This window comes from Procambarus clarkii, chromosome 80 (genome assembly GCF_040958095.1).
Source record: "Procambarus clarkii isolate CNS0578487 chromosome 80, FALCON_Pclarkii_2.0, whole genome shotgun sequence".
Lineage (NCBI taxonomy): Eukaryota > Metazoa > Arthropoda > Malacostraca > Decapoda > Cambaridae > Procambarus > Procambarus clarkii.
This window is the reverse complement of record NC_091229.1, coordinates 20364387-20391803: the sequence shown is the minus strand read 5'-3', so window position 1 is coordinate 20391803 and position 27417 is coordinate 20364387. Positions and strand designations below refer to the sequence as shown.

Below are 27417 nucleotides of genomic sequence, written 5' to 3'. Positions count from 1 at the left end.
GTGAGCCCGTAGTGTACTTATCTGGCACAGGAGCGGGGCAAGTAGCACGGGCTATGACGAGCCCGTAGTGTACTTATCTGGCACAGGAGCGGGGCAAGTAGCACGGGCTATGACGAGCCCGTAGTGGACTTATCTGGCACAGGAGTGGGGCTGTGACTATTCTCCCTCTCTTCTCAACCACCTATATATTTTCTACCTCATCCTTTCCTCCTCCTCCTTATTCACTCTCCACCTATCCTTTCCCCTCGCCCTCTATCATTCGTTTTACTAGTTATTATTCGTAATTTCTTGTATCTCCAGCTACACTTCACCTGCATTTCCTCCCTCTTTTCTAGACCTCGACCCTCGTACATTTCTTCGATAAACCTTTTTTCCCCCTTTCCAAGATAACTTCAACTCTGCATTCTCTCCCTACCTTCCCATTTTCAAGATAATCCTCACTCCTCCCCCCTTTCTTTTCCAACACTGCATTCCTGTCTACCAACGTCACCTTAAATCCGCCTGGAACCTCTAGTAGGGAACATGTGGGAGGTAGGTGGTGGCTCTCGTCTCGGGTCCTGGAACCTCCAGTAGGGAACATGTGGGAGGGAGGTGGTGGCTCTCGTCTCGGGTCCTGGAACCTCCAGTAGGGAACATGTGGGAGGTAGGTGGTGGCTCTCGTCTCGGGTCCTGGAACCTCCAGTAGGGAACATGTGGGAGGTAGGTGGTGGCTCTCGTCTCGGGTCCTGGAACCTCTTGGAGTGAATGTTTGTCTCATTTTGGTTGGTTGTGAACGAGTGGCTGCAAAAGAACTTTGGTAAGTTACCAAAAGCTATCAAAGGCTACCAAAGGCTACCAAAGGCTACCGAAGTCTACCAAAGGCTACCAAAAGCTACCAAATGCTACCAAAGGCTACCAAAGGCTACCAAATGCTACCAAAGGCTACCAAAGGCTACCAAAGGCTACCGAAGTCTACCAAAGGCTACCAAAGGCTACCAAAAGCTACCAAATGCTACCAAAGGCTACCAAAGTATACCAAAGGCTACCAAACGCTACCAAAGACTACCAAACGCTACCAAAGGCTACCAAATGCTACCAAAGGCTACCAAAGGCTACCAAAGGCTACCGAAGTCTACCAAAGGCTACCAAAGGCTACCAAATGCTACCAAAGGCTACCAAAGTATACCAAAGGCTACCAAACGCTACCAAAGACTACCAAACGCTACCAAAGACTACCAAATGCTACCAAAGGCTACCAAAGGCTACCGAAGTCTACCAAAGGCTACCAAAGGCTACCAAATGCTACCAAAGGCTACCAAAGTATACCAAAGGCTACCAAACGCTACCAAAGACTACCAAATGCTACCAAAGGCTACCAAACGCTACCAAACGCTACCAAAGACTACCAAAGGCTACCAAAGTCTACGAAAGGCTACCAAAATCTACGAAAGGCTACCAAAGTCTACCAAAGTCTACCAAAGGCTACCAAAGTCTACCAAAGTCTACCAAATGCTACCAAAGTCTACCAAAGGCTACCAAAGTCTACCAAAGGCTACCAAAGTCTACCAAAGTCTACCAAATGCTACCAAAGTCTACCAAAGTCTACCAAAGGCTACCAAAGTCTACCAAAGTCTACCAAATGCTACCAAAGACCAATGGATTTTGATGTTCGTTGGCTACCAAAGGCCGCAGCTGCACTTTCTGGTCGAAGGTGGAACAGAGCTACATGCAACAACGGAAGGTGACACCCATAGTGTCGCAGGTTTCAGTCTTTACCTCCATCATCTGTGCAGGTTTCAGTAGTCCAGGTTATTGAAGGATTTGTTTAAAGAACAAAAGTGCTTTACACACAGAAATCTGGTTTGTGTCTCGGAGAGGCTGCAGGATCCAAGTAAATTGGCTGCAATTCTTATACCATGTCGTAGCTCAGTCGATTAAGGCAGCGTCTGGGACGCTCTCAGACGCGGGTTCGAATCCTCGTCACGGCCCTTGTGGATTTGTTTAACAAAAGTGTTTTTTTGGTCCATGCGAGACAACTTATTTCTATCTTGCGACTTGTCGTTCTATATTCATCCAACATGGACTTGAAACCTTCAACTGAATTTATTTTTATGCTGCTATTTGGTAACTCGTTTAGTAGCCCTGTTTACGGGCCAGGATTTACACCTCAATCTTTCCTGAAGGTAAACTTTTTCCTCTGTTTCTGTAGTTCTTTAAGGGCTAGGTAGTTCCCAGCATCTTTGGAAACAGTACTATTTACTTAAACGACCTCAAAACGTAACTGATCTTGTTTGGAACGACTGGAACTTAAGGTAGGTTGCTCGTTACCTAAAAAATGAGAATATAAATAAATGTAGAAATCTTTATATATCATATTTCTTGGACCAAAATAAAAGCCAACGGTTGGCAAGGTAATTGTTAGGAGAAAACGCTTAGCTAGTGTGATATATATGGCTCTGGCAATGATTGAGGACCAGGAGCTGGGATATGAGGACAAGGAGCTGGGATACGAGGACAAGGAGCTACGATATGAAGACAAGGAACTGCGATACGAGGACAAGGAGCTGGGATACGAGGACAAGGAACTGGGATATGAGGACAAGGAGCTGGGATATGAGGACAAGAAGCTGCGATATGAGGACAAGGAACTGCGATACGAGGACAAGGAGCTGGGATATGTTCTCTTAATATTAAATTAATATTAATGCTCGTGTTCTCTTAATATTAAAGAACAGCATAGACATTTATGATTAATGTTCACTCTCTCTTGATGTACCCCATGTACACGCGCTCATAATGGAGTAGTCTCCCCTCATTTCTCGAGAGTATGGGGCGAAGATAATATACATTTTCGTTTAGATAGTCCATTATGGAGGGGAGACGGAGGTATTTGTCCTTCTCAGAGTTGGTCAACCCGGCGCTCTGGACGCGAGAGGGACGAGAGTATCCCAGAACTGGGATCAGCATTGAGCCCAGGGGCTCAAGAGACGCTGGGCGGCTTGTTAACGGGCTCATTAAGCACGCGATTCCAAGCGTTATATTGAGCATCGGCTCACTGCGTCCGCCCACCACCTAACCTGACAAGCGAAGTAAATTCCTGGTGGAAAAAGCATTTACATTAACCACAGTTCGCGCCACACAGAGCCGAGGAGACAAGTGCGGTTGTGGTTCACTGAACGTGTGAACCCAGGCACTCTTGGGCGACGTTCAACCATTGGCAAGTTGCATTTAAACAAGTTTCTTAACGAATGCATTAAATTCGCATCAGAGAGCGCACTCGGTTTGGCAACGAGTTCCTTACGTTAATAAATTAACCCGCGCCAGATTCCACAGGGGCCAGATTCACGAAAGCACTTACGAACGTGTACATCTTTCCTCAATCTTTGACGGCTTTGGTTACATTTATTAAACAGTTTACAATCATAAAAACTTGCCAATCAAATGTTATTATTGTTATAAACAGCCTCCTGGTGCTTCGGAGCTCATTAACTGTTAAATAATTGGAAACAAAGCCGTCAAAGATTGAGAAAAGATGTACAGGTTCGTAAGTGTTTTCGTGAATCTGGCCCCAGGAGTCGATAGCATCCAAGCCAGGTCGAGGGAGAATTTGACTTTTGTTAATGGTTATAGGAATACATGGCAACAGTTTATATATGTAAGCTGATATACATTATTGTAATGCTTACTTTGGTGAAAAGTAAACTTTGGTGAACTTTGGTGTTCGCCAGGTGAGTTTGGTTCCTAGTTCGGTGAAATTGAAATTGAAATTGAAATAAGTTTATTGAGGTAAAATACACACAAAGGGATGAGGTAGCTCAAGCTATTCTCACCCCGTTCAGTACATCGTGTTAATACATACATAGACACACATCACAAACAATAAACATATTACCAAACATTCTGAGAGATTAACATATACATTTCCTAGTTCGGTGAAAGGGGATATGGGATACGGTTGAAAGGGATATGAGGACAAGAATCAGGGGGTATGAAGATAAGAATCAGGGGTATGAAGATAAGGATCAGGGGTATGAAGATAAGGATCAGGGATATGAGGATAAGGATCAGGAACGGTGCCCATAACCACTTGGAAATTAAATAGTTGCAATAAAATACTTGGAATGAGAAATATAAAATAAAAAATGTTAAATTAATAAAAATTTCAAATACAAACATTAAAATTAATAAAAATTTCAAATACAAACATTAAAATTAATAAAAATTTCAAATACAAACATTAAAATTAATAAAAATTTCAACTAAATGAATAGAATAACAAGACATAAAATAGTTAAAGAATAATTGAAATTTATATAATTTGGGAATTACTGAAAATGCTAAAAATTAGTAATTAAAGAAAATGAGATTTAGGAATAATTGAAAATAATAAAATATTGGAATAAATAAAAAATAATAAGACTTATAATTTACTAACTATGCTAAGACTTAGGAATTATTGAAAATAAGATTTAGGAATAATTTTAAATAACGCGTATAATACTAGTAACGAAAAAAAATCCCCAACCTTAACACTTTCCTGGATTTTCGACTTGTCCCTCTAGCAGCTGTTTAAATGTGGCGGGAAAAGTTTGTTTACTATGAAAAAGCACTCTATTCCACATGGGAAAGGACACGAAGACAGGATAGGAGCTGGGACAGACGGGAGAGTGAAGGAACGGTGCCCTAGTTAGCTATAACACTTAAGGCTATCAAATATGGAAATGGAATCCATGTATGGTAAATTCTTCTTTCCCATCTCATAATTGTAATGCAACATAGTAAAAAATACAGGGTGTTTAGACAAATATATGAAAAACAACTGCTGCTTTGCACTGGTTTACATGTAAAAAAAAACTACTGCACTCTCTTGTACTGGTTTACATGTAAGAAAAACAACTGCACTCTCTTGTACTGGTTTACATGTGAGAAAAACAACAGCCGCTATGTATACCGGTTTACACGGGAGAGCAGCTTGGGGTGTATCGCCACAACATGCTTCCCTCCACAGATGGCAATCGTAAGTCTTCACTGGACAAACCTCATGCCATTATATAGACGGGTGGTGGACGGGACGCTTCGCGTGACAGGGTCCGCATTCTCGAAGGTCGATGCGTATAAAGCCGTCCCTCTCGACGTCGATTGCAACATCGAAGTCCCAGTCGATCTACGACGATGATTACGTCAAAAACTCGTCTTTCCGACGTCGATTGCAACATCGAAGTCCCAGTCGATCTACGACGATGATTACGTCAAAAACTCGTCTTTCCGACGACGATAAAACGACGAATCGACCAGTAATTTGGCCCATGGAACGCAATGACTTCGACCAAGGTACATAGACTCTCTCTCTTGCATCTCTGATCCCTCAGAGGGCGAAAAAAGAGCATTGGAATCTTTTAAGCATTATCAAGGCGTCACGGTGTGGGGTCGATGACTGAGGGGAGGGAGGTGTTTACCCTGGACGGTAAACAAGTCCGGCAGCTTGTCTCAGAAGGGCTACGGACCGGCAACCTTGAGAAGCTGGCCCTGGGGGTCAAGTTAAGCTTAGCAAAATGTGTTTTGTATTCACAATCAGCGCCAGAAACTTGCTTTCTCGGCCGCTGTTTTGATGAGCCTCTTCCCGGTGGCCATGATTCGACATTGATAACGATGATTCGACATTCATAACGATGATTCGACGTTGAATTATCGTTGAATAATTCGATTATCATTGAATAATAATTTGAATAATAATTTAAAAAATAACACCAGGCTTTAAGTTCACTGTTGTATTCTGTATGTAAGTTTTTTTTATAGTTATCGGAAGCTTAAAGTTCACCGTTGTGCTTATGTAGAGGTCACTGTAAGCAATACAGCCAGTTCGATATGGTGACAAGAAATGGTGCCCCCAACTCCTTCGGGGACGGTCGGGGATTGAACGCCGATCTGCATGAAGCGAGACCTTCAGAAGGTCAGCCTCTGACCTTCCAGAGCAGCGCTGAAACTACCAACGATATTACCACGACCACTACGACAATATCTGAAACGACAGATGTTGCCACTGTCGCCCGTAGAGTGTGTCTGGTTCTGATGATGATGAAGATTAAGCCACCCAAAAGGTGGCACGGGCATGAATAGCCCGTAAGTGGTGGCCCTTTTGAGCCATTACCAGTATCAAGAGCTGATACTGGAGATCTGTGGAGGTGCGACTGCACCCTGCGTGACGGGAGATGTCTCCCTTGTGACCAAATGGGTGTCTGGTTCTGATTTGGTGCTATTGTTATAAGCGATTCTGATATTGTTGTGAAACCCATAACAGTCGACTAACTCCATGCGTGACTGTTTACTGCTAGGTGAAATGAGACGAAATTACGAGAAAGCGCCAAACCGATAATAAACTGTCTCACTCTTCCTGGGAATCAATTGCCCAATTGCCCAACCACTTGGGCTGGACGGTAGAGCGACGGTCTCGCTTCATGCAGGTCGGTGTTCAATTCTCGACCGTCCACAAGTGGTTGGGTATCATTCCTTCCCCCCCCCCCCCCCCGTCCCATCCCAAATCCTGATCCCTTCCAAGGGCTATATAGTCGTAATGGCTCGGCGCTTTCCCCTGATAATTCCCTCCCTCGCTACCCAATTACTGCTGGGTGAACAAAGGTGAATAGTTAAGGAGTGTTGCCCAGTCAATCCTCCCATGCCACTACTCGAACCCAGACCAAATCGCTCGCGGGGCGAGTGTGTTAACAATGGGCCACCAGGGGACTGTATTTTGATACTCCGTCACCGCCATTAGGATTCCAGCCTTTCGTACCCTATTTTACCCCCCATTTCTCCCCCATCGCCCCTGGTGACGATCAACGGCCAGGGAGGCAGCAGCGACCTTGTGGTGCGCCATAAGGAATGACAACATAGATAATGGGATCTTATGGCGCCATTATGGGAAGCTCTTTTGTCGTGTTGCCAACTCTAACCTCACTTTAATTATCCAGTCATTCTAGTCTCTTGAATGGTGACTTGTGCATAATTGGCGCTATATCATTGTTTTCGTTCTGGTTTTTGCTCAAATGTAATTTTTATTTTGTTAATAAATGGTATTCGTTGCGTCAAAAGCTATTGAGAATTGAGATAATAAATGTGATGACTGGGGATATATAAACGCCAGAATGTAAACAAAGATTGGATAGCGTTTGTGGAAGTAAAGAAGAATTTAAATCCTTCTGAAAGGGCATTATGGATATAACAAGAAAGCATCGGTAGTAAAGCAAAGCTGCGTATCTTTTTCATCCATTTTAAATGATTATCTTGATAGAGTTTAGGCTTCGCGTGATTTTAGTGCTTGTATAACCTAAGAAATAAAGTATCAAAGCAGACAGTAAATTATTCTCAAGACGCGTAACGGATAATCACAGACAACATCTAGGGTCCCGCTGCCCGTCTGTTCCGTCACTTGCAGCCTGTCTCACCCACCAACTGTCTCGCCCGCCCAAACGTCTCCCCACAAGGAATCTTAGTTTTTTTTTGCACCTGCAGTTATTCGGTCTCAACTCTCACACATCTGCATTCCAAGTGTTACGTTTGACACATCTCACAATTGCCTTGCTTATTTACCTTCGAGCTATCTTCAGTAGGCTTTGTTGTGTTGATTTAGGGGCGACGACGATCGTGGGATCGGATGCGCCCCTTCAGTAGGCTTTGAAGTACTATCTGTACAAAGTGGACGAACGGAGCGTTTGGGCAACATTTTCTTTCATACACTGTCTCTGGGGATTTGGGATGGGACGGGGGGTTAGGAATGGTGCCCAACCACTTGGACGGATTGAACGCCGACCTGCATGAACCGAGACCGTCGCTCTACCGTCTAGCCCAAGTTGGGTGAAAGAAACTCTGCTCATTTGTTTCCGCCTCCGTCGGGGATCGAACCCGGACCCTTAAGACTACGTGGCCAATGCGCTGTCCACTCAGCCGTCAGGCCCCAGCATATTTAATTCCTTTGGTATATACATATTGTATTTTAAATAAAGGATTATAACAAATTGGGAAGAAGACTTGCTGGATTGTTATATATATTCCTCCTGTCACTTGAATTATGTTTCGGCTGAGTGTGCCATGCGCAGTGGTGATATATGGGACGCGCAGGGCGGGCAAAACTAAGATAATTTAGTGACTTTTTTTAAAGCCTGAGAGCGCGCCAAATTTACATGATTTATGTCGACCGTAAATGTTTTAAGAAATCTGTTAAATTGATCGATGTTTTAAGCAACAAATATATTGTTTCAATAACTATCATAGGAAGCAGTAAACGTAGACAATATTTTATATATTTTTTGTTTAACTATTTTAAGCTGTAAGCTTACTTATTCAAAAAGACGACATAGAATACAGTGCAACAATTAATTAGTATTGTGTGCTAATTTAATAGAGTTTTTGCAATAATGGTATTAATAATAAATAATAGATGCAATATAATAAATTATCAATACATCTTACAAAATTTTAAGCTGCAAACTGCTTACAAAATCTTAATTAAGAGGGAACTAAGAGCGGCATTCATGCGTTTAGAAGAGTATCCCCCTGTCATGACAATTAATGTTACGTGCTTTTTCATTACTGGTCTTGACCCCCTTGCTATCTCTACACAACCGTCCCCAACCTGGCTCCTCCCACCACCCCAACACGACTCCTCCCACCACCCCAACACGGCTCCTCCCACCACCCCAACACGGCTCCTCCCACCACCCTAACACGGCTCCTCCCACCACCCCAACACGACTCCTCCCACCACCCCAACACGGCTCCTCCCACCACCCCAACACGGCTCCTCCCACCACCCCAACACGGCTGCTCCCGCCACCCCAACACGGCTGCTCCCATCACCCCAACACGGCTCCTCCCACCACCCCAACACGGCTCCTCCCACCACCCCAATTCGGCTCCTCCCACCACCCCAACACGGCTCCTCCCACCACCCCAACACGGCTGCTCCCACCACCTCAACACGGCTCCACCCACCACCTCAACACGGCTCCTCCCACCACCCCAACACGGCTCCTCCCGCCACCCCAACACGGCTCCTCCCACCACCCCCAACACGGCTCCTCCCACCACCCCAACACGGCTCCTCCCACCACCCCCAACACGGCTCCTCCCACCACCCCCAACACGGCTCCTCCCACCACCCCAACACGGCTCCTCCCACCACCCCAACACGGCTGCTCCCACCACCCCCAACACGGCTGCTCCCACCACCCCAACACGGCTGCTCCCACCACCTCAACACGGCTCCACCCACCACCCCAACACGGCTCCTCCCACCACCCCCAACACGGCTCCACCCACCACCCCAACACGGCTGCTCCCACCACCCCAACACGGCTCCTCCCACCACCCCAACACGGCTGCTCCCACCACCTCAACACGGCTCCACCCACCACCCCAACACGGGTGCCCCATGATCGACACGAGAGCTTCCCGTAATGACCAGCGGGGCGGGAAGGTTAACAGCATCGTTAGGTATAATTACAGCTGTCGCAGAGGCGTCTTACACTAATGATCTGGCAATGACTTGTTAGACTGTGTGAAGTGAAGCCGGAATGTACCTCACAATTTGTGTCAATTATTGCGCCTGCAGAACCAGTTCTCTTAGCTCTTGGATCCCGCCTTTCTAACCGTCGGCGTATTGACTTTTTTCTTTATTAAATAATATACAATATAAAGATTATATTTACATCAATTTACATGTATGTAATTATTGTGATCGGCGTATGTACTCGGCTGGTTGTGTTTGCGTAGGGTTGAGCTTTGGCTCTTTGGTCCCGCCTCTCAACTGTCATTTCCTGAGCCTACTGGGCTCTATCATATCTACATTTGAAACTGTGTATGGAGTCAACCTCCTCCACATAAAACAAATAAACATTAAACATTTTATTTAAAAATTATTTTATTTATTCACTTCCTAATGCTTTCCAACTGTTAACTACTCTGACACTGAGAAAGTTCTTTCTTGTGTTGAGACGGTGAGGGAGAGTGTGTTGATATTGCATTCAAGGGAAGGGTTCAGATATAATAAGTATTGAGAGTATTATTAATATACAATGTATTAATAGCGCAGTCTATTATTGCAGTCTCCGTGGTGTAGTGGTAAGACACTCGCCTGGCGTTCCGCGAGCGCTATGTCATGGGTTCGTATCCTGGCCGGGGAGGATTTAATGGGCGCAATTCCTTAACTGTAGCCTCTGTTTAACGCAACAGTAAAATGTGTACTTGGATGAAAAAACGATTCTTCGCGGCAGGGGATCGTATTCCAGGGACCGTAGGATTAAGGACTTGCCCGAAACGCTACGCGTACTAGTGGCTGTACAAGAATGTAACAACTCTTGTATGTATCTCAAAAAAAAAAAAAAAAAAAAAAAAAAAATATACGGGTATTAAGTTTTGAGAGAGAGAGTGTGTGCATTTTACCTCAATAAACTTATTTCGATTTAAATTCAAACCTATTACCGTAAGCTATGTACGTGGGCATGTTTATACCAAGTGATACTAAACCAGATTCATTTTTGCATTACAGCCGGTGGGCTAGGCGAAGATGTTGCTGGTGGTGGTGGTGGCGGTGCTGGCGGCGATGGCGGAAGCAGTGTCCCTGAATCCGACCTTCCGGCACGCTAGCGGCTTCCAGGCCGTGCCTTTCTACATCCATCCCCCGGAGAACATTCAGAGTAGTCAACCTCTTGATTACAAACACATCCTCTACAGCTACAGGTGTGTTGCATGGCCGGCCTCGCACATTCAGTTCAAAATTGACAAGTTTATTCGAAAGAATGTGTACAAATGTCATAATGTTAGGATTTTGTCCAATCTGTAATTGAATATATTTTACCGATTTCTGGATATTGATTTATACAGTCTGTATATATTTTTTGTTTGTAATTTATACATGATAGCCCTGTCTTGCTCATTCATATACGTTTATTGAGACGATAAAATATGTCTCAAAGGGATAGAACAGTTTAGGCTATTTCTATCCCCCCATGTCTTGCTCATACAATTTGCTGATGTCCTTAAACCCACTAATGACGTGCTTGGCGGACTCGTTCTCAGTTTCTCGCCGACGGAGATCAACATCCGTCACCGTGGACAGAATCCTGTCAGGTACAGTGTGCCTTCTAACATCCCTTACGCGGCGCCATACACGCAGGAACAGAACTCCGGCTTCGACAGAGGCCATATTGAGTTCCCCGGACCACCTGCACACAGAGCTCAGTTCGCTTCTCCATTAAACTATGCGGTGAGTTTTGTACTCAGGTTACAGTACTGTGGAATGCAGGCGATGAGTCACAATAACGTCAACACCATCACACCACCATCACCATTGATCATTGGAACACCATCAACATTGGTGTTCCTCAGGGCAGCATACTTGGCCCTCTCCTCTTTTTCATCTACATTAATGACCTTCCAAATGCCTCCCAACACCTCAAACCAATTCTATTTGCTGACGACACAACCTTCATTTACTTCAGTCCTGACCCCCTTGCTCTAAATGCCACAGTAAATACTGAGCTAAATAAAGTCCATCTTTGGCTAACTGCCAACAAACTCACCCTTAACATTGACAAAACTTTCTATATTCTGTTTGGCAATAAATCCTCTAATCAAATAAATCTCAAAATAAACAATACCCACATTTGTAACAAATTAGATGGCAAATTCCTTGGCATTCTCATTGACCACAAGCTGAATTTCCAGGGACACATTCTAAATATATCAAAAAAAGTTTCAAAAACTGTGGGCATTCTTTCTAAGATCAGATATTATGTACCACGCCCTGCCCTGGTGACTCTCTATTACTCCCTTATCTATCCATATCTCAACTATGGTATTTGTGCTTGGGGCTCTACTACCCAAAATCACTTACGTCCTCTAATTACTCAACACAAAGCTGCTATTAGGACAATATCCAACTCTGGCCCCAGACATCACTCGGTACCCCTACTCAAATCTCTGAATATGTTAGACATTAAGTCACTGCACATTCTCTCATGTGTATTATACATATATAAAACGCTAAACTATAATGCCAATCCTGATCTCAAAAGCTTCATAGAAGGTTGTAACAGAACCCATGAGCACCACACCAGAAATAAATACAGTTTTGATATTCCTAGAGTACGACTTAATCAAACTAGAAATGCTCTACAAATCAAGGGGCCCAGAATGTGGAATGACCTTCCCAACCATGTTAAAGACTGTACCTCTCTCAACCAGTTTAAGTTAAAAACGAAGCTATACCTAATAAATTCCCTGTAACCTACCTCACCCTTCTATTGTCAACCAATGTCTGTTTTTTTTTAAAGAGCGCTGTTTGTCGACATTATTGTATTTGTGCTGCTTTTTCATCTATGTTTTCATTTCTTGTTTTCATTCTACTCATTATGCTCAATTAGTATTAAGCTTGTCATTTAAGTTTATCATGCCCGAAACGCTTTGCGTAATAGTGGCTTTAGGCATTGTATGTACTAGCTTAATAGATTCAATAGATAGATTCATCTATCTATTGAATCTATCTAGATTCTATCTAGATTCATAGATTCAATAGAGTCAATAGATTCAATGAAGCAAAAGGCAACATGAAAAGCACTTGGAAAACTATCTCTAGTATCCTAGGAACTAAACAACACTCACATAACCAAATAAAACTCTACAAGGATGGGGGTATACCGTCAACTGACTTAGAAATGGCAAATGAATTTAATAGTTTCTTTTCATCGGTTGGTGCTAATCTTGCCAGTAAAATCCCACAGACTCAGACACATATTAACACATATCTCTCAGGCAGCTATCCAAACTCTCTTCTCCTTTCACCAATCAGCCCGGCAGATGTTGTGTCCATCATACATTCTCTAAAAACCAAGGCAGGGAACACCAGTGAAATTCCGTCCATTGTGTACAAGAGAGCCTCCCATGCCCTTTCCTCACCCATAGCACTACTGTTCAACAAATCTATAGAGTATCACACCTTCCCTGATATCCTCAAAAAAGCAAGAGTAACGCCAGTCCATAAAGGAGGCAATCCGGCGGACATAAACAATTATAGACCAATATCAAATCTACCCATTCTATCAAAAATATTTGAAAAAATTATTTACAAACAGCTCTATTCCTACCTCGTAAAATTCGACATACTCAGCCCCTGCCAGTTTGGCTTCCGGTCCCAAAAGAGCACCAATGATGCAATCATTAGTCTCCTTGACATTATCTACTCAGCCCTTGACAAAAATGAGTTTCCGATTGGACTCTTCATTGACCTAAGAAAAGCCTTTGATACTGTTAATCACAACTACCTCTTACTTAAACTCCAGCATTATGGAATCCGAGGCCTTGCCCTTGACTACATCCGATCCTATCTTAGTGACAGACACCAATATGTAACCATCAATGATACAACTTCTTCCACTCTACCAATTACCGTTGGAGTGCCACAGGGCAGCATCTTAGGACCTCTTCTATTTCTTATATATATAAACGATCTGCCTAATGTCTCTAATATTCTCAAACCTATATTGTTTGCTGACGATACTACCCTTATCTACTCAAACCTCAACCCACATACACTAAATAATGTTGTGAATAATGAATTAAAAAAAGTCCACTTATGGATGTCAACGAACAAACTAACATTAAACATCGAAAAGACTTACTACATCTTATTTGGAAGCAAATCATCAAATGCAATTCAGCTACAGATAGACAACATTAACATCAGTAATAAAAATGATGGCAAGTTTCTTGGCCTATTCCTAGACAAGAGACTCAACTTCAGCACCCACATTCAACACATAACTAAGAAAGTCTCTAAGACAGTTGGTATACTCTCCAAAATCAGATATTATGTTCCTAACTCTGCTCTCCTCTCACTATATTATGCACTAATCTACCCCTATCTTAATTATGGTATCTGTGCATGGGGGTCTACCACTGCAAACCACCTTAAGCCCATCATCACACAGCAAAAATCTGCTATCAGAATAATAACTAACTCTGCTTTCAGACAACACTCAGCTCCCTTGTTTAAATCCCTAAACTTGCTAAATATTAACTCCCTCCACACATTCTCTTGTGTCAACTACATTTACAAAACCCTGTTCTTAAATGCAAACCATGCTCTGAAACTCTCCCTGGACAGATGTAATAGGACCCATTATCACCACACCAGAAATAAATATCTCTTTGATATCCCCAGGGTCAAACTTAATCTGTGTAAACACTCTTTGCAAATTAAGGGACCTAGTCTATGGAACTCACTCCCTAGTGAATTGAAAAACTGTAAAACTTTTGCCTTATTTAAAAGCAAAACCAAAAAGTACCTAACTTCATCTATTTAGTTTCCTACACTGAGCTTTAAATTTGCTCTGTACCTAGTGTTACCCAATCTCCTAATTTTTATGTAATATCAAACAACCTTATAATTGTGTTCATTGCTGTCTTCTTTTATGTGCTAGCCATATGCTGTATTGTGACTACCAATTTTTGTCAACTACCATTCAAGCTGTCATTGCAATCAATCTTATATTGTTTCTGCTGTATTGTGCCTACCAATTTGTTGTCAACTACCATTTTAAGCTGTCATTGCAATCAATCATAGCTACCTATGTGCTTTAATATACTGTACCTATAATTTTCTCTCATCTTTTTTTTCATTCCATGTAATCTGTTATCATTTTTTTGTCTATAAATTTTGCAAGTATTTACTTCCTTAAAATTTTCTTAGATTAAGGACCTGCCCGAAACGCTGCGCGTGCTAGTGGCTTTACAAGACTGTAATTACCATATTTGTATCCTCACATTCCTTATGTACATTCTTGTATATGCATAAATAAATAAATAAATAAATAAATAAATAAATAAATAAATAGCTCTACCTATAAGTCAACCAATCTTTGTAAAAATTTATCGTATGTATGTACCTTACCTAAATAAACATTTTATTTTATTTTATTTTTATTTTTATTTTATTTTAACGTGGCTAAAGTATGTTGACCAGACCACACACACTAGAAGGTGAAGGGACGACGCCGTTTCGGTCCGTCTTGGACCATTCTCAAGTCATTTGACAATGGTCCAGGACGGACCGAAACGTCGTCGTCCCTTCACCTTCTAGTGTGTGGTCTGGTCATAGTACTATGATAGAGAAGCAAGTTAAAAAATATTTTAATTGTCAAGAGATTTAGCAAATGATTACAGTACTATGTACTATTACTGTACAGATTAAACACATTTAAATTATATTTTATAAACCGTTAGTGCCTGTGTATGACTGTATTATGTAACCAATAATACATATGAAAATTCGAGCCATTGTATGTTAATAAGCAAGATATATCATTATAAAACTCATGTGCATTCCTTTCTTCTTCAGCGTCCAGCACATCAGGACGAGGAGGACCTCGACCATACCCCCCTGCGCGATGCCGTCGAGTCGGTGCCCCTCGAAGCCCAGGAATACATTTTCAGGGTGGCGGAGGAGGAGGACGAGGTGCCATTCTCTCGAAGCAACGTCGAGTCGTATCCCCACTTCCAGACCCCGTACTCTGGAGGCGTTAGAGATGATGTGAGTCCTCCTCCACGGCCTCCTTCAAGGGATGGCCTTTTTTCTTATCATTGAATGCGGGTTTTAATATACAATGTAGATCTTGGATGAGATTTATTTTCACGTTTTTGTAATCGTAAATATTTTGTCATGCTAGTTAATTTTTGAGTGTCATGCTTTTGTTTGTTTGGATAAGTTATTAATTATTTTTTTTCCGGTGATATGTATGTGTGCTTTTGGGGTAAGATGGTACAGCTTCTTGAAGCTGTTATTACTGCTTGAGTTGCTGTGTACCTCCCTCGCCGTCTTGCTGAATCCCAACTCCTTTCTTGTCCCTTTATGCTCCTGTACTGCCTTCTTCTTGTTCCCTTTCCTTCCCTCCTCCTTCCCTTCCTCACTGTTCACGCACAGTACAATACAAGTATCACCCGCAGGAAATACAAGCGGTTGTCATAGAGGTGTCTGACGGCGGGATCTACGAGGACGACGAAAAGTTCGGTTGGGTGGGGATCCGGGACTCCGTTGAGTCCCCGCCCTTGCGTACGCCCATCCAGGACCCGGAGGAGGCCAGCCCCCTCCCTGTACAGGTCAGTTCCCCCCTCCCTGTACAGGTCAGTTCCCCCTCCCTGTACAGGTCAGTTCCCCCCTCCCTGTACAGGTCAGTTCCTCCTCCCTGTACAGGACAGTTCCTCCTCCCTGTACAGGTCAGTTCCCCCTCCCTGTACAGGACAGTTCCCCCCTCCCTGTACAGGTCAGTTCCCCCTCCCTGTACAGGACAGTTCCTCCTCCCTGTACAGGTCAGTTCCCCCCTCCCTGTACAGGTCAGCCCCCCCTCCCTGTACAGGTCAGTCCCCCCTCCCTGTACAGGTCAATCCCCTCCCTTGCAGTGCATGTCAGAGCAGACCATTGTTGTAGTCTTGCAGGTCAGTGCAGGCCATGACTGTGGTCTTGTAGGTCAGTGCAGACCATGGATGTGCCCTTGCAGGTCAGTGTGAACAGGGGATTGTCTGGGGGTGTGAACAGGAGATTATCTTAGATTGTAAATGGGAGATTGTGGAATGAACAGAAGATTGTGTGAGCTTACACCAATACTCTCTTCAACAGCTTAACAGTCGACCATATGGGATTTGGTCTGAGCAGCTGTTGGGCTTGAGTAAAGTTGCATTTGGCCCAGAGTTCGACGACGACAACATCCTCTCACACTCGGATGCCTCCTTGGGATATAAAGCTGGCGGAGAGTTGGCCAACTACAAGGCCACCATCAGGAGCCAGAGTGGAGGTCAGTATAACACTGTTACCCCTGAAAAAAATCTTCAGAGCCTGATAGCGTGATCGAAACTAGCATCCCTGCAGAGTCGATCATGCCGTCCTGCTCTGAAGGGATGCTCTCATTTTATCGTTGATATGTCACTTTATTGTGATTTCATTATGTACTGTTATCTTGCCTTGTAATAGTGATTATTTATAGTTTTTGTTAGAATATCTATGTGCCCCCTGTGTCTGTCTTTTTGTCTTTTCCTCCCTTTTTCCCTCTACCCTTTCCTGCTTCCCCCTCGACCCTTCCCTCCTTCCCCTAGCCCCTTTCCTCCTTTCCCTAGACCCTTCCCTCCTTCCCCTGGCCCCTTTCCACTTTCCCTCTAGACTCTTCCCTCCTTCCCCGTAGACTCTTCTCTCCTTTCCCCTAGACTCTTCTCTCCTTTCCCCTAGACTCTTCTCTCCTTCCCCCTAGACTCTTCTCTCCTTCCCCCTAGACTCTTCTCTCCTTCCCCCTAGACCCTTTCCTCCTTCCCCTAGACCCTTTCCTCCTTCCCCTCGACCCTTCCCTCCTTCCCTTCGACTCTTCCCTCCTTCCCCTAGACCCTTCCCTCCTTCCCCTAGACCCTTCCCTCCTTCCCCTAGACCCTTCCCTCCTTCCCCTAGACCCTTCCCTCAACCCTTCCCCATCACGCTCTTGTTCTATGAGTATTTCAAACCCTATATAATATTTTAGAGCAATTAAATATTATTACTTGAATCTACTTATATCTCTACTTGCCTCGATGGGAACAAGAAGCCGACGGCTTGTCAAAGGCTCCCCTCATTCTTCCTGAGGATTTTTTCTAAATGGGTTTTGAACAGAAGTAATGCCTTGGCATTTACATCTTTGGTAGGTATTATTATTATTATTATTATTATTATTATTATTCCACCGACAGACTACAAGCTGATATGTTACTTTGGAGGATGGTCAGTGTACAGGCCCGAGCCCTTTGACTTCTCCGTGTCGGACATCGACCCCTTCTCTTGCACCCACGTCATCTATTCCTTCGCAGGTCTCAAGAAGAATGAACACACCATCATTTCTCTTGATGAGAAGCTCGACGTTATCCAAGGTAGGCTAAGCCTTGGAATAAGTCCTTTTCAGGTAATCCTAGGGCCAACGAATCTTTTTTTGTATTAATTGGAAAGTGCCCATGTATAAAGTTAAGCTCAATGCCTATCTAAAGTTAAGCTCAGTGACCATCTGAAGTTAAGCTCCAGCAATGTCCATCAATATGAAATGAGGCTCAGTGCCTACCTATATGAAAGGAGCGTCTTCCCTCAAAATTAGCAGTTATACTCTATTTCATCATACTTTCATTTTTCTTTCTATTCTGTAATGTTACCAAATTTTGGGTTGCTAAGTTTGAAAGCTCGTAAACAGTTTCTTAAAAATAGGCTAAGCTGCCATGATCGAGGAAAGATGTACACGTTTCATAAATAGACACGTAAATGCTTGAGAAACCCTTCCCCTGACAAGGCGAGGTTTCCACATTATGTGGACATACTCATATAGTTTTAATGATGATAATTATTAAGGGAACCTCTTAAAATATCTGTGGATTTAGCTTACCACATTAGAGTAAGGCATTGATATTAATTTACATTTAGTAGCATTTAAGTCTTGCATGAGTCTTTACTTTGCAAATATTCATCCCACAATAGCTTTCTCCCATTCCTTCTCTGTCCATGACCCTGTCCATAGAGGACAGAAGAAAATGTATATATGCTGGTTAGCATTGTAAATATGTGGCCACGTCTGTGGTAGAAAATAATAATAATAATAAAAAAATTCCTTTGTCACCTGTTCCATGTCTCTCACTTGTTCCTGCTCTCTCACCTGTTCCATGTCTCTCACCTGTTCATTGTGTCTTCCCTTCCCCACCTCATACCTTCCAAGTGATCTATAGTCATTACTGGCATACCAGACTCTCCTGATAAATTACCTTACCTACTCTTCCCCATAAGGATCATACAAGGCTGCAGTAGGCTTGAAAGAACAAAATCCGGCCCTTAAGGTGATGATCGCCATCGGCGGCTGGAATGAAGGAGGCAAGAAGTACTCAAGAATGGCTAGTAGCAAGTCAAACAGGGAGAAATTCATAAAGTCGGTCATCGCCTTCATCAAGGAACACGGTTTTGATGGTCTCGATCTCGACTGGGAGTACCCAGGTGAGGCATCGTGGTCTTGGACTGAGTTACCTTTAAGTTAGTTTGGGCCCTATGAGGCTAAATTATATTGAGAATAGGTTGGGTTGAGCTAATGTAGATTGGATTAATGTTAATGACATCCAAGGGTAATCAAGTGTAATTAGTAAGATCAGATTTGCATGGGCCATGTGAGTGGGACCAGGTACAGTAAGGTTAGCTAAGGCTGAGTTAAATAGATTTGATTGTGTGTGATAATGTAGGAGCATCTCAGTCAAATGTAACATTAAACTAGAATAAAAAATACAGTACTAAATATGAATGTACTGTAATTACAAGTAATAGCAGAATACTTTACAATCTACATTGTACCTTAAATACAGACTGATTATTGCATCTTTCTTTAAAAATGGTTATACAGTATAGTAAACATTACTATTTTGCAATTAAAAGAAAGTTTTGGAACAGCAATTAATAAACCATTACCAAGTTATGATTTATAACAACATAGTTGTCTTTAGATCAAATTAATGAATGTGTATGACATTCCAAAGCACAGACTTTTGAGAGGGGTACCCTCTCTAGTATTATGGATTATCTTTCTAACTTTATGTAATGATGCACAGGTGCCAGTGATCGGGGTGGGTCCTGGTCAGACAACAAGAACTTCGCTGACCTCGTTGACGAGCTGGCAGTTGCCTTCAAGCCCTATGGCTGGCTTCTTTCTGCTGCCGTCTCCCCAGCCAGGTATTTAAGTGCCGTATGCTAAAATACGTGCTATCCATCCTGCATTTCCTCTGTCAGGTATACCCCCTGTGTACCTGTTGATACTTCTCAAATTTTATTTTAATGTACCTTTTAATCTTTGTCAAATTTTCTTACACTGTACCTGCTAACATTTTTTAAATTTTGCTAGAAATTACCTACTTAAAATTATTTGTTAGATTAAGCACCTATCCAAAACACTATGCGTGTTAGTGGCTTTACAAGAATGTAAAAACATCAATGCTATGTTCTCTCATAAACCCAATGTACCTTCTTGTATATATAAGCTTTGAAACTATACTTAAGGTTTTGGCCTCCACCACCTTCTCATTTAGTTTGTTAAACCATCTCTCTTGCCGGGTTTCCCATACTCTACAGTTGGCTTGCTAGTTTACTTGCATTAGTATCCAGTGCACACTGATCAAATTTGACTTTAATCAGTATTTTGCTTAACACTGTGTTAAAGTTGACATCCTAAGTTATTTGTTTTTTATTTATATATATATAAATATGTATATATACAAGAAGGTACATTGGGTTTATGAGAGAACATAGCATTGATGTTTTTACATTCTTGTAAAGCCACTAACACGCATAGTGTTTTGGATAGGTCTTAATCTAACAAATAATTTTAAGTAGGTAATTTCTAGCAAAATTGAAAAAATGTTAGCAGGTACAGTGTAAGAAAATTTGACAAAGATTAAAAGGTACATTAAAATAAAATTTGAGAAGTATCAACAGGTACATTGTAGCCTAATTTGAGGATCATTTCAAGGTATAATGCAGTAAAATATGCATTCAATATAACAACCATGATATAAGATATTAGCAATGATTACAGTCTCCGTGGTGTAGTGGTAAGACACTCGCCTGGCGTTCCGCGAGCGCTATGTCATGGGTTCGTATCCTGGCCGGGGAGGATTTACTGGGCGCAATTCCTTAACTGTAGCCTCTGTTTATCGCAACAGTAAAATGTGTACTTGGATGAAAAAACTATTCTTCGCGGCAGGGGATCGTATTCCAGGGACCTGCCCGAAACGCTACGTGTACTAGTGGCTGTACATGAATGTAACAACTCTTGTATATATCTCAAAAAAAAAAAAAAAAAAAAAAATTACAATGGTAAAAGTTGTATGGCTTAGGTACATATATTGGGGGATTGGGTAGCACAAGATACAGTGCAAGTTTAAAGCACTAGGTAGGAAACTATGAAGATGAAATTAGGTTCATTTTGGTTTTATTTTTGAATAAGGCAAAAGTTGGACAACTTTTCAATTCGTTAGGGAGTAAGTTCCATAGACTAGGTCCCTTTATTTGCATAGTGTTTACACAGATTATATGACTGTTATGACATTATATGATATGTTATATGATATTCCTACAAAGTTACAGTTCCTGCATATTTACTCTACACCATTAAGTTAATGAACAATTTATCAATTATTTACATCTATTATGATTTTTATTTTGACTATGGTGGAAAGACAATCCTTTCTGTATAAAATTCTCCTCCTTGGCATCTCCTTCCATGTGTGTGTGTGTTTCTCTCTCCCTTTCTAACCATCGTGAAAGCAAATGTCAACTCTTGCAATGTGGGTTTGTAATATTTAGGAGGCAAAATCACCTAGACTAACTCCTTGCCTTGCCAGGTTCCGTGTTAATGAGGGCTACGATGTTGCGCGCATCTCCAAGAGTCTGGACTTTATCAACATCATGACTTATGACATGAGGGGCCCTTGGGATGGCAAGGCAGACCACCATGCTCCCATCAGCACCCGCCCCTCAGACACCTGGTCCTTCAAGAACCTCAACACAAAGGATGGAATGGCCTACTGGGCCCTGAAGGGTGCGCCAAAGGAAAAGCTGGTGATGGGCATTCCCTTTTACGGGAGGTCGTTCACTCTGGCTGACCCCAACCAGAATACGCCTGGAGCCAGGGTGAGAATGGTGTTTTGTTTGTAGTGCAGTATAATTACCTAAGTGTACTGTAGTTACAGGATGAGAGCTATGCTCGTGGTGTCTCGTCTTCCCAGCACTCTTTGCCATATAACGCTTTGAAACTATACTGATGGTTTTGGCCTCCACCACCTTCTCATTTAGTTTGTTTAAATCATCTACCACTCTGTTTGCAAAACAAAATTGTCAATTTTTTTTTGGCACCTCTGTTTTCTTAGCTTGAATCTGTAATTACACTTACCTAAGTGTAGTTACAGGATGAGAGCTACACTCGTGGTGTCCCGTCTTCGCAGCACTCTTTGTCATATAACGCTTTGAAACTACTGACGGTCTCGGCCTCCACCACCTTCTCGCCTAACTTGTTCCAACCGTCTACCACTCTGTTTGCAAAAGTGAATTTTCTTATATTTCTTTGACATCTGTGTTTAGTTAGTTTAAATCTATGACCTCTTGTTCTTGAAGTTCCAGGTCTCAGGAAATCTTCCCTATCGATTTTATCAATTCCTGTTACTATTTTGTACATAGTGATCATATCACCTCTTTTTCATCTGTCTTCTAGTTTTGGCATATTTAATACCTCAAACCTCTCCTCGTAGCTGTGTCCTCTTGATCGTGAAGTTCCTGGTTTCAGGAATTTTTCCAGTGTGTGTGAGATTCAGTTCCTCTTAGGTGCAGAGGTGGATTGAAATGGAGTTGGCTAGTGGAGAGTAACTCAGAGATAATTAATGCACAAATAAAGGTGTGAATTCAGAGTTCACACTGACTAAAGTGAGAAGAGCTGAGGAGTGTTAGTGTTACCTTGAGGTGCTTCCGGGGCTTAGCGTCCCCGCGGCCCGGTCGTCGACCAGGCCTCCTGGTTGCCGGGGTGTGGCCATAAAAGGTACACATCAGTCATAGCCTCTGATATGAAGCTATGAAAATGTAGTTGGGGGACATAGGGTGACAGTACATGGTGAAGATGAGAAAGTAAGGTACATTCAAGGGGTGGCTGTGGGCAGTGTTTTGTATGCAGATACAGAAGTGCCATAAATATGTATTCAAGATCTGGTGTTTTTCTTTGATTCTGTATATGACTGTACCAGCCTGTGATGTAGAGATGTAAAATAAAATTGTATTCTCTTGACTTAAATAACTCTTGATCTGTATTCTGCAATCCTTCATATAGAATAAGATTGCATCACATTGCTGTGTACTTAAGCTTATTAATGTTAACAATAAAATGTTGTGTGTGTGTTGCCTGCAGGCACAGTCAAGTGGGAAGGAGGGCCAGTACACCAAGGAGCGGGGTTTCCTCGCCTACTACGAAGTGTGTCAGTTGCAGCAGCAGGGCAGTTGGAACCTGCACAGGGACCCTACTGGAGGACCTTATATGAACATGGGTGACCAGTGGGTCGGCTATGATGACAAAGACTACATCACTAAAAAGGTAACTGAGCATCCACAGTTGAGAATTCTGCAGCCATTTATGGGTGTTGACCGTGATGTGAGTCTGCATCACGAGGACGAAGTGTGTTTGTACTGTAGGTGGAATGAATCGGCAACATGAACATGAGCGATGCATAGTTTAGCAGTGTTGTGAAATTGCGATAATTTTATCCTCAATTCCTTATTGATGATTTTGACATATTTAATTATTTCCTCGGTCAAGTATTTTCTAATCTTACCAACCTCAGCATAGTTTAAATATTGAATTTTAAATAAAACATACAGTTAGAACTTTATGTAAAAAAGTTTCATGTGAGTAAATGATAAAAGGTAGTGCATTGTACTGTACAGTATTCTCATTTCAAAGGCATCATCAGTTTATTTATTGATATTCTTGCATTTAACCACTAAACACATGCACTTTTCAGATGGAACTGATCAAATCTGAAGGTTTTGCTGGTGCCATGGTGTGGGCTATCGACCTAGATGACTACAAGGGTGTGTGTGGTGAGAGGTGGCCCTTGCTCTCGGCCATCCGTCGCAACCTGGGCCTCAAGTCTATTTCTTCTGCCACCATCCCCTTGTTGCCTTTACCCTTTACTACCACCACCACCACCACCACCTCAACCACCACAGAAGTGACAACTCAGCGAACTAGTATGGATATTTATAGTTTCCAGTCCTCCTTTGAGGGGATTCTGTTGCTCACTGCTGGCTTTTACACCTTCGCTGTTTCACTCCCATGCTGGAGGAATGTTTTGTCTCCTGTATATTTTCTTAGGGCTTCTGGGTCATCTATAATATTGTAAATATCCACTAACAACATAATTTGTGATAAGATTTGTTTCAGTTTTACCTATTTTTCTCTCCACCTTGTAATGTTGGGTGTTACACACTGCTATTTATTCTACTCATCATCTCATGAACTCGTGCAATGAACACCTTGTGATGATTTTACAGGTTTCACACACCCAATTTTATTTACCTCCCACTGATGTGTGGTCCGTACACACTTCAGTCTCAATGCTCGCCTCTTAGCCCTTTCCGTAATATTTACTGTGTCTTTACACGTGTGTTTATATGCATAAACTTGTGTCTTGGGTAGATGTTGTGGGGCAGGGGTTCTCCACCTCCATCCCCCCTTCTTATTCATACACCCATTCCCTCCTAAACCACTACACCATGTACTCCCCAGCCCAACCCACATTTCCACAGAGTTCCTTACATCACACACACACACACACACCCCATTCCTGATGCGTCTGTTCATCTCGCAGGAAGTAGATACCTGGGAGTTAGTCAACTGTTGTGGGTTACAATTTACCTCGAGTAAATTCAGATAAAATTGGTTGGAGTTACGATGTGTGGTTGACCAAGGTAGCAAGTATTATACTTACACCAACTGAAGGGAGCACCAGAGCAGTACTGTACTTATACTGAAGCACTAGAACAGCATTGTACTTACACTAGAAGATTGCTAGAGTAGAATTGTACATATACTGAGGGGAATAACAGAGTAGCACTGTGATTATATTTATTTATTTATTTATTTATTTATATATATACAAGAAGGTACATTGGGTTTGTGAGAATACATTGGATAGTACAGTATTTACATTCTTGTAAAGCCACTAGTACGCGCAGCGTTTTGGGCAGGTCCTTAATCTAGCAGATAATTTTAAGTAGGTAATTTCTATCAGAATTGATAAATGATAAAGATACATTGCAAGAGAAAAATGAGATGAGAGAGCTAAGTAAGTATATTAAAGCACATTGTTATATTAAAGCTCTGATTGATTACATTGACAGCTTGATTAGTAATTTAAACAAGATTAATAGACACCATACAGCAGATTGACAGCACATATAAGACAGCAATGATCACAATGGTAAAGATGTTCAGATTGGGTACATACATACTGAGGGGGCATACTGAGGGGAATAGCATTGTACTTACACTGACAATTGATTAATGTACCAGCTGTCATATATGCCATTATGGACATAAAATGTATGTACATTTTATCCCCACCACAGAAGTGATAACTGAGCAAACTAGTATGGATATTTGTAGTTTCAAGTCCTCCTTTTGAGGTATTCTGTATTAGAGGAAAGGAAACGAACTCAATCATATGTGTGCTGCCTGGGAATTGAACCTTGGATCCCTGATTATGATTTGAGAATGAAGCCAACTGGACAAACAACACAAACATCACCACCCCCTATCACAAATGCACTACCATACACACACACACACACACACACACACACACACACACACACACACACACACACACACACACACACACACACACACACACACACACACACACACACACACACGGTGATGGAGAAGATCGTGAGAAAAAACCTGGTAACACATCTGGAGAGAAGGGACTTTGTGACAAATTGCCAACATGGGTTCAGGGAGGGTAAATCTTGCCTTACAGGCTTGATAGAATTCTACGACCAGGTGACACAGATTAAGCAAGAAAGAGAAGGCTGGGTGGACTGCATTTTCTTGGATTGTTGGAAAGCCTTTGACACAGTACTGCATAAGAGGCTGGTACATAAGCTGGACAGGCAGGTGTAGCTGGTAAGGTGTTCCAGTGGATAAGGGAGTACCAGAGCAATAGGAAGCAGAGAGTTACGGTGAGGGGTGAGACCTCAGAGTGGCATGAAGTCACCAGTGGAGTCCCACAGGGCTCTGTACTCGGCCCTATCTTGTTTCTGATATATGTAAATGATCTCCTGGAGGGTATAGATTCATTTCTCTCAATGTTTGCGGACGATGCCAAAATTATGAGAAGGATTAAGACAGAGAAGGACTGCTTGAGGCTTCAAGAAGACCTAGACAAGCTGAAGGAATGGTCAAACAAATGGTTGTTAGTTTAACCCAAGCAAATGTAATGTAATGAAGATAGGTGTAGGGAGCAGGCCAGATACAAGGTACCATCTGGGAGATGAAATACTTCAAGAGTCAGAGAGAGAGAAAAAGACTTGGGGGTTGATATCACGTCAGACCTGTCTCCTGCAGCCCATATCAAGAGGATAACATCAGCGGCATATGCCAGGCTGGCCAACATAAGAACGGCATTCAGAAACTTGTGTAAGGAATCATTCAGAACTTTGTATGCCACATATGTCAGGCCAATCCTGGAGTATGCAGCCCTAGCATGGAGTCCATATCTAGTCAAGGATAAGACCAAACTGGAAAAGGTTCAAAGGTTTGCCACCAGACTAGTACCCGAGCTGAGAGGTATGAGCTACGAGGAGAGACTACGGGAATTAAACCTCACTTCGCTGGAAGACAGAAGAGTTAGGGGGGGACATGATCACCATATTCAAGATTCTGAAGGGAATTGATAGGGTAGATAAAGACAGTCTATTTTATGGGCACACGCACTAGGGGACACAGGTGGAAACTGAGTGCCCAAATGAGCCACAGAGATATTAGAAAGAACTTTTTTAGTGTCAGAGTGGTTGACAAATGGAATGCATTAGGATGTGATGTGGTGGAGGCTGAGTCCACACACAGTTTCAAGTGTAGATATGATAGAGCCCAATAGGCTCAGGGACCTGTACACCTGTTGATTGACGGTTGAGAGGCGGGACCAAAGAGCCAGAGCTCAATCCCCACAAGCACAAATAGGTGAGTACACACACACACACACACACAAGGCATAAGTGGCTCAGAGAACTGAAGGACAAGAGCTATGAGGAGAGGTTAGAGACATTAAATATGCAAAAACTAGAAGATAGAAGAAAAGGAGGCGATATGATCACTACGTACAAAATAGTAACAGGAATCGATAAAATTGATAGGGAAGAATTCCTGAGACCTGGAACTTCAAGAATAAGAGGTCATAGATTCACACTAACAAAGCAAAGCTGCCAGAGAAATATAAGAAAATTCACTTTTGTAAACAGAGTGGTAGACGGTTGGAACAAGTTAGATGAGAAGGTGGTGGAGGCCAAAACCGTCAGTAGTTTCAAAGCGTTATGACAAAGAGTGCTGGGAAGATGGGACCCCACGAGTGTAGCTCTCAGCCTGTTACTACACTTAGGTACTGTAATTTCACTTAGGTAATTACATGGATCCCCCCCTCCTCTCCGACACATGTACACCAACACACACATATCAGTAATCTGGAACAGCTTCAAATTCACGCTACTAAAGGGCTCCTGGAACTTAAACATGAGCTACAAGGAAAGGTTGGAGGCATTAATCATATTAAGGCTAGAAGATAGGAGGAAAAGAGGCATTGTTATGAAGACCTATA

General features: G+C 42.5%; 2 protein-coding genes across 4 annotated transcripts in view; both read left to right on the top strand.

The window, feature by feature from the left end:
- Positions 1–27417, top strand: part of Cht10 (Chitinase 10) — a 114630-nt gene that overhangs the window by 38319 nt on the left and 48894 nt on the right. For all 3 annotated transcript variants that reach the window (XM_069314874.1, XM_069314875.1, XM_045727592.2), the window contains exons 2-12: positions 10523–10713; positions 11053–11239; positions 15371–15562; positions 15976–16128; positions 16646–16820; positions 17737–17913; positions 18809–19012; positions 19615–19735; positions 21403–21691; positions 22953–23135; positions 23563–23791. In XM_069314874.1, the coding sequence (XP_069170975.1) occupies positions 10541–10713; positions 11053–11239; positions 15371–15562; positions 15976–16128; positions 16646–16820; positions 17737–17913; positions 18809–19012; positions 19615–19735; positions 21403–21691; positions 22953–23135; positions 23563–23791 (2083 nt within the window). In that variant the 5' untranslated portion in view covers positions 10523–10540. The remainder of the gene's footprint in view (positions 1–10522; positions 10714–11052; positions 11240–15370; positions 15563–15975; positions 16129–16645; positions 16821–17736; positions 17914–18808; positions 19013–19614; positions 19736–21402; positions 21692–22952; positions 23136–23562; positions 23792–27417) is intronic.
- Positions 745–1782, top strand: LOC138357921 (protein LIAT1-like). The gene has a single exon (XM_069315098.1). It carries the CDS (start codon positions 745–747, stop codon positions 1780–1782), a length of 1038 nt encoding a protein of 345 aa, XP_069171199.1.

Coding starts and splice junctions, on each gene's coding strand:
- LOC138357921 (XM_069315098.1), top strand. CDS start 745: ATGTTTGTCTCATTTTGGTTGGTTGTGAACGAGTGGCTGCAAAAGAAC.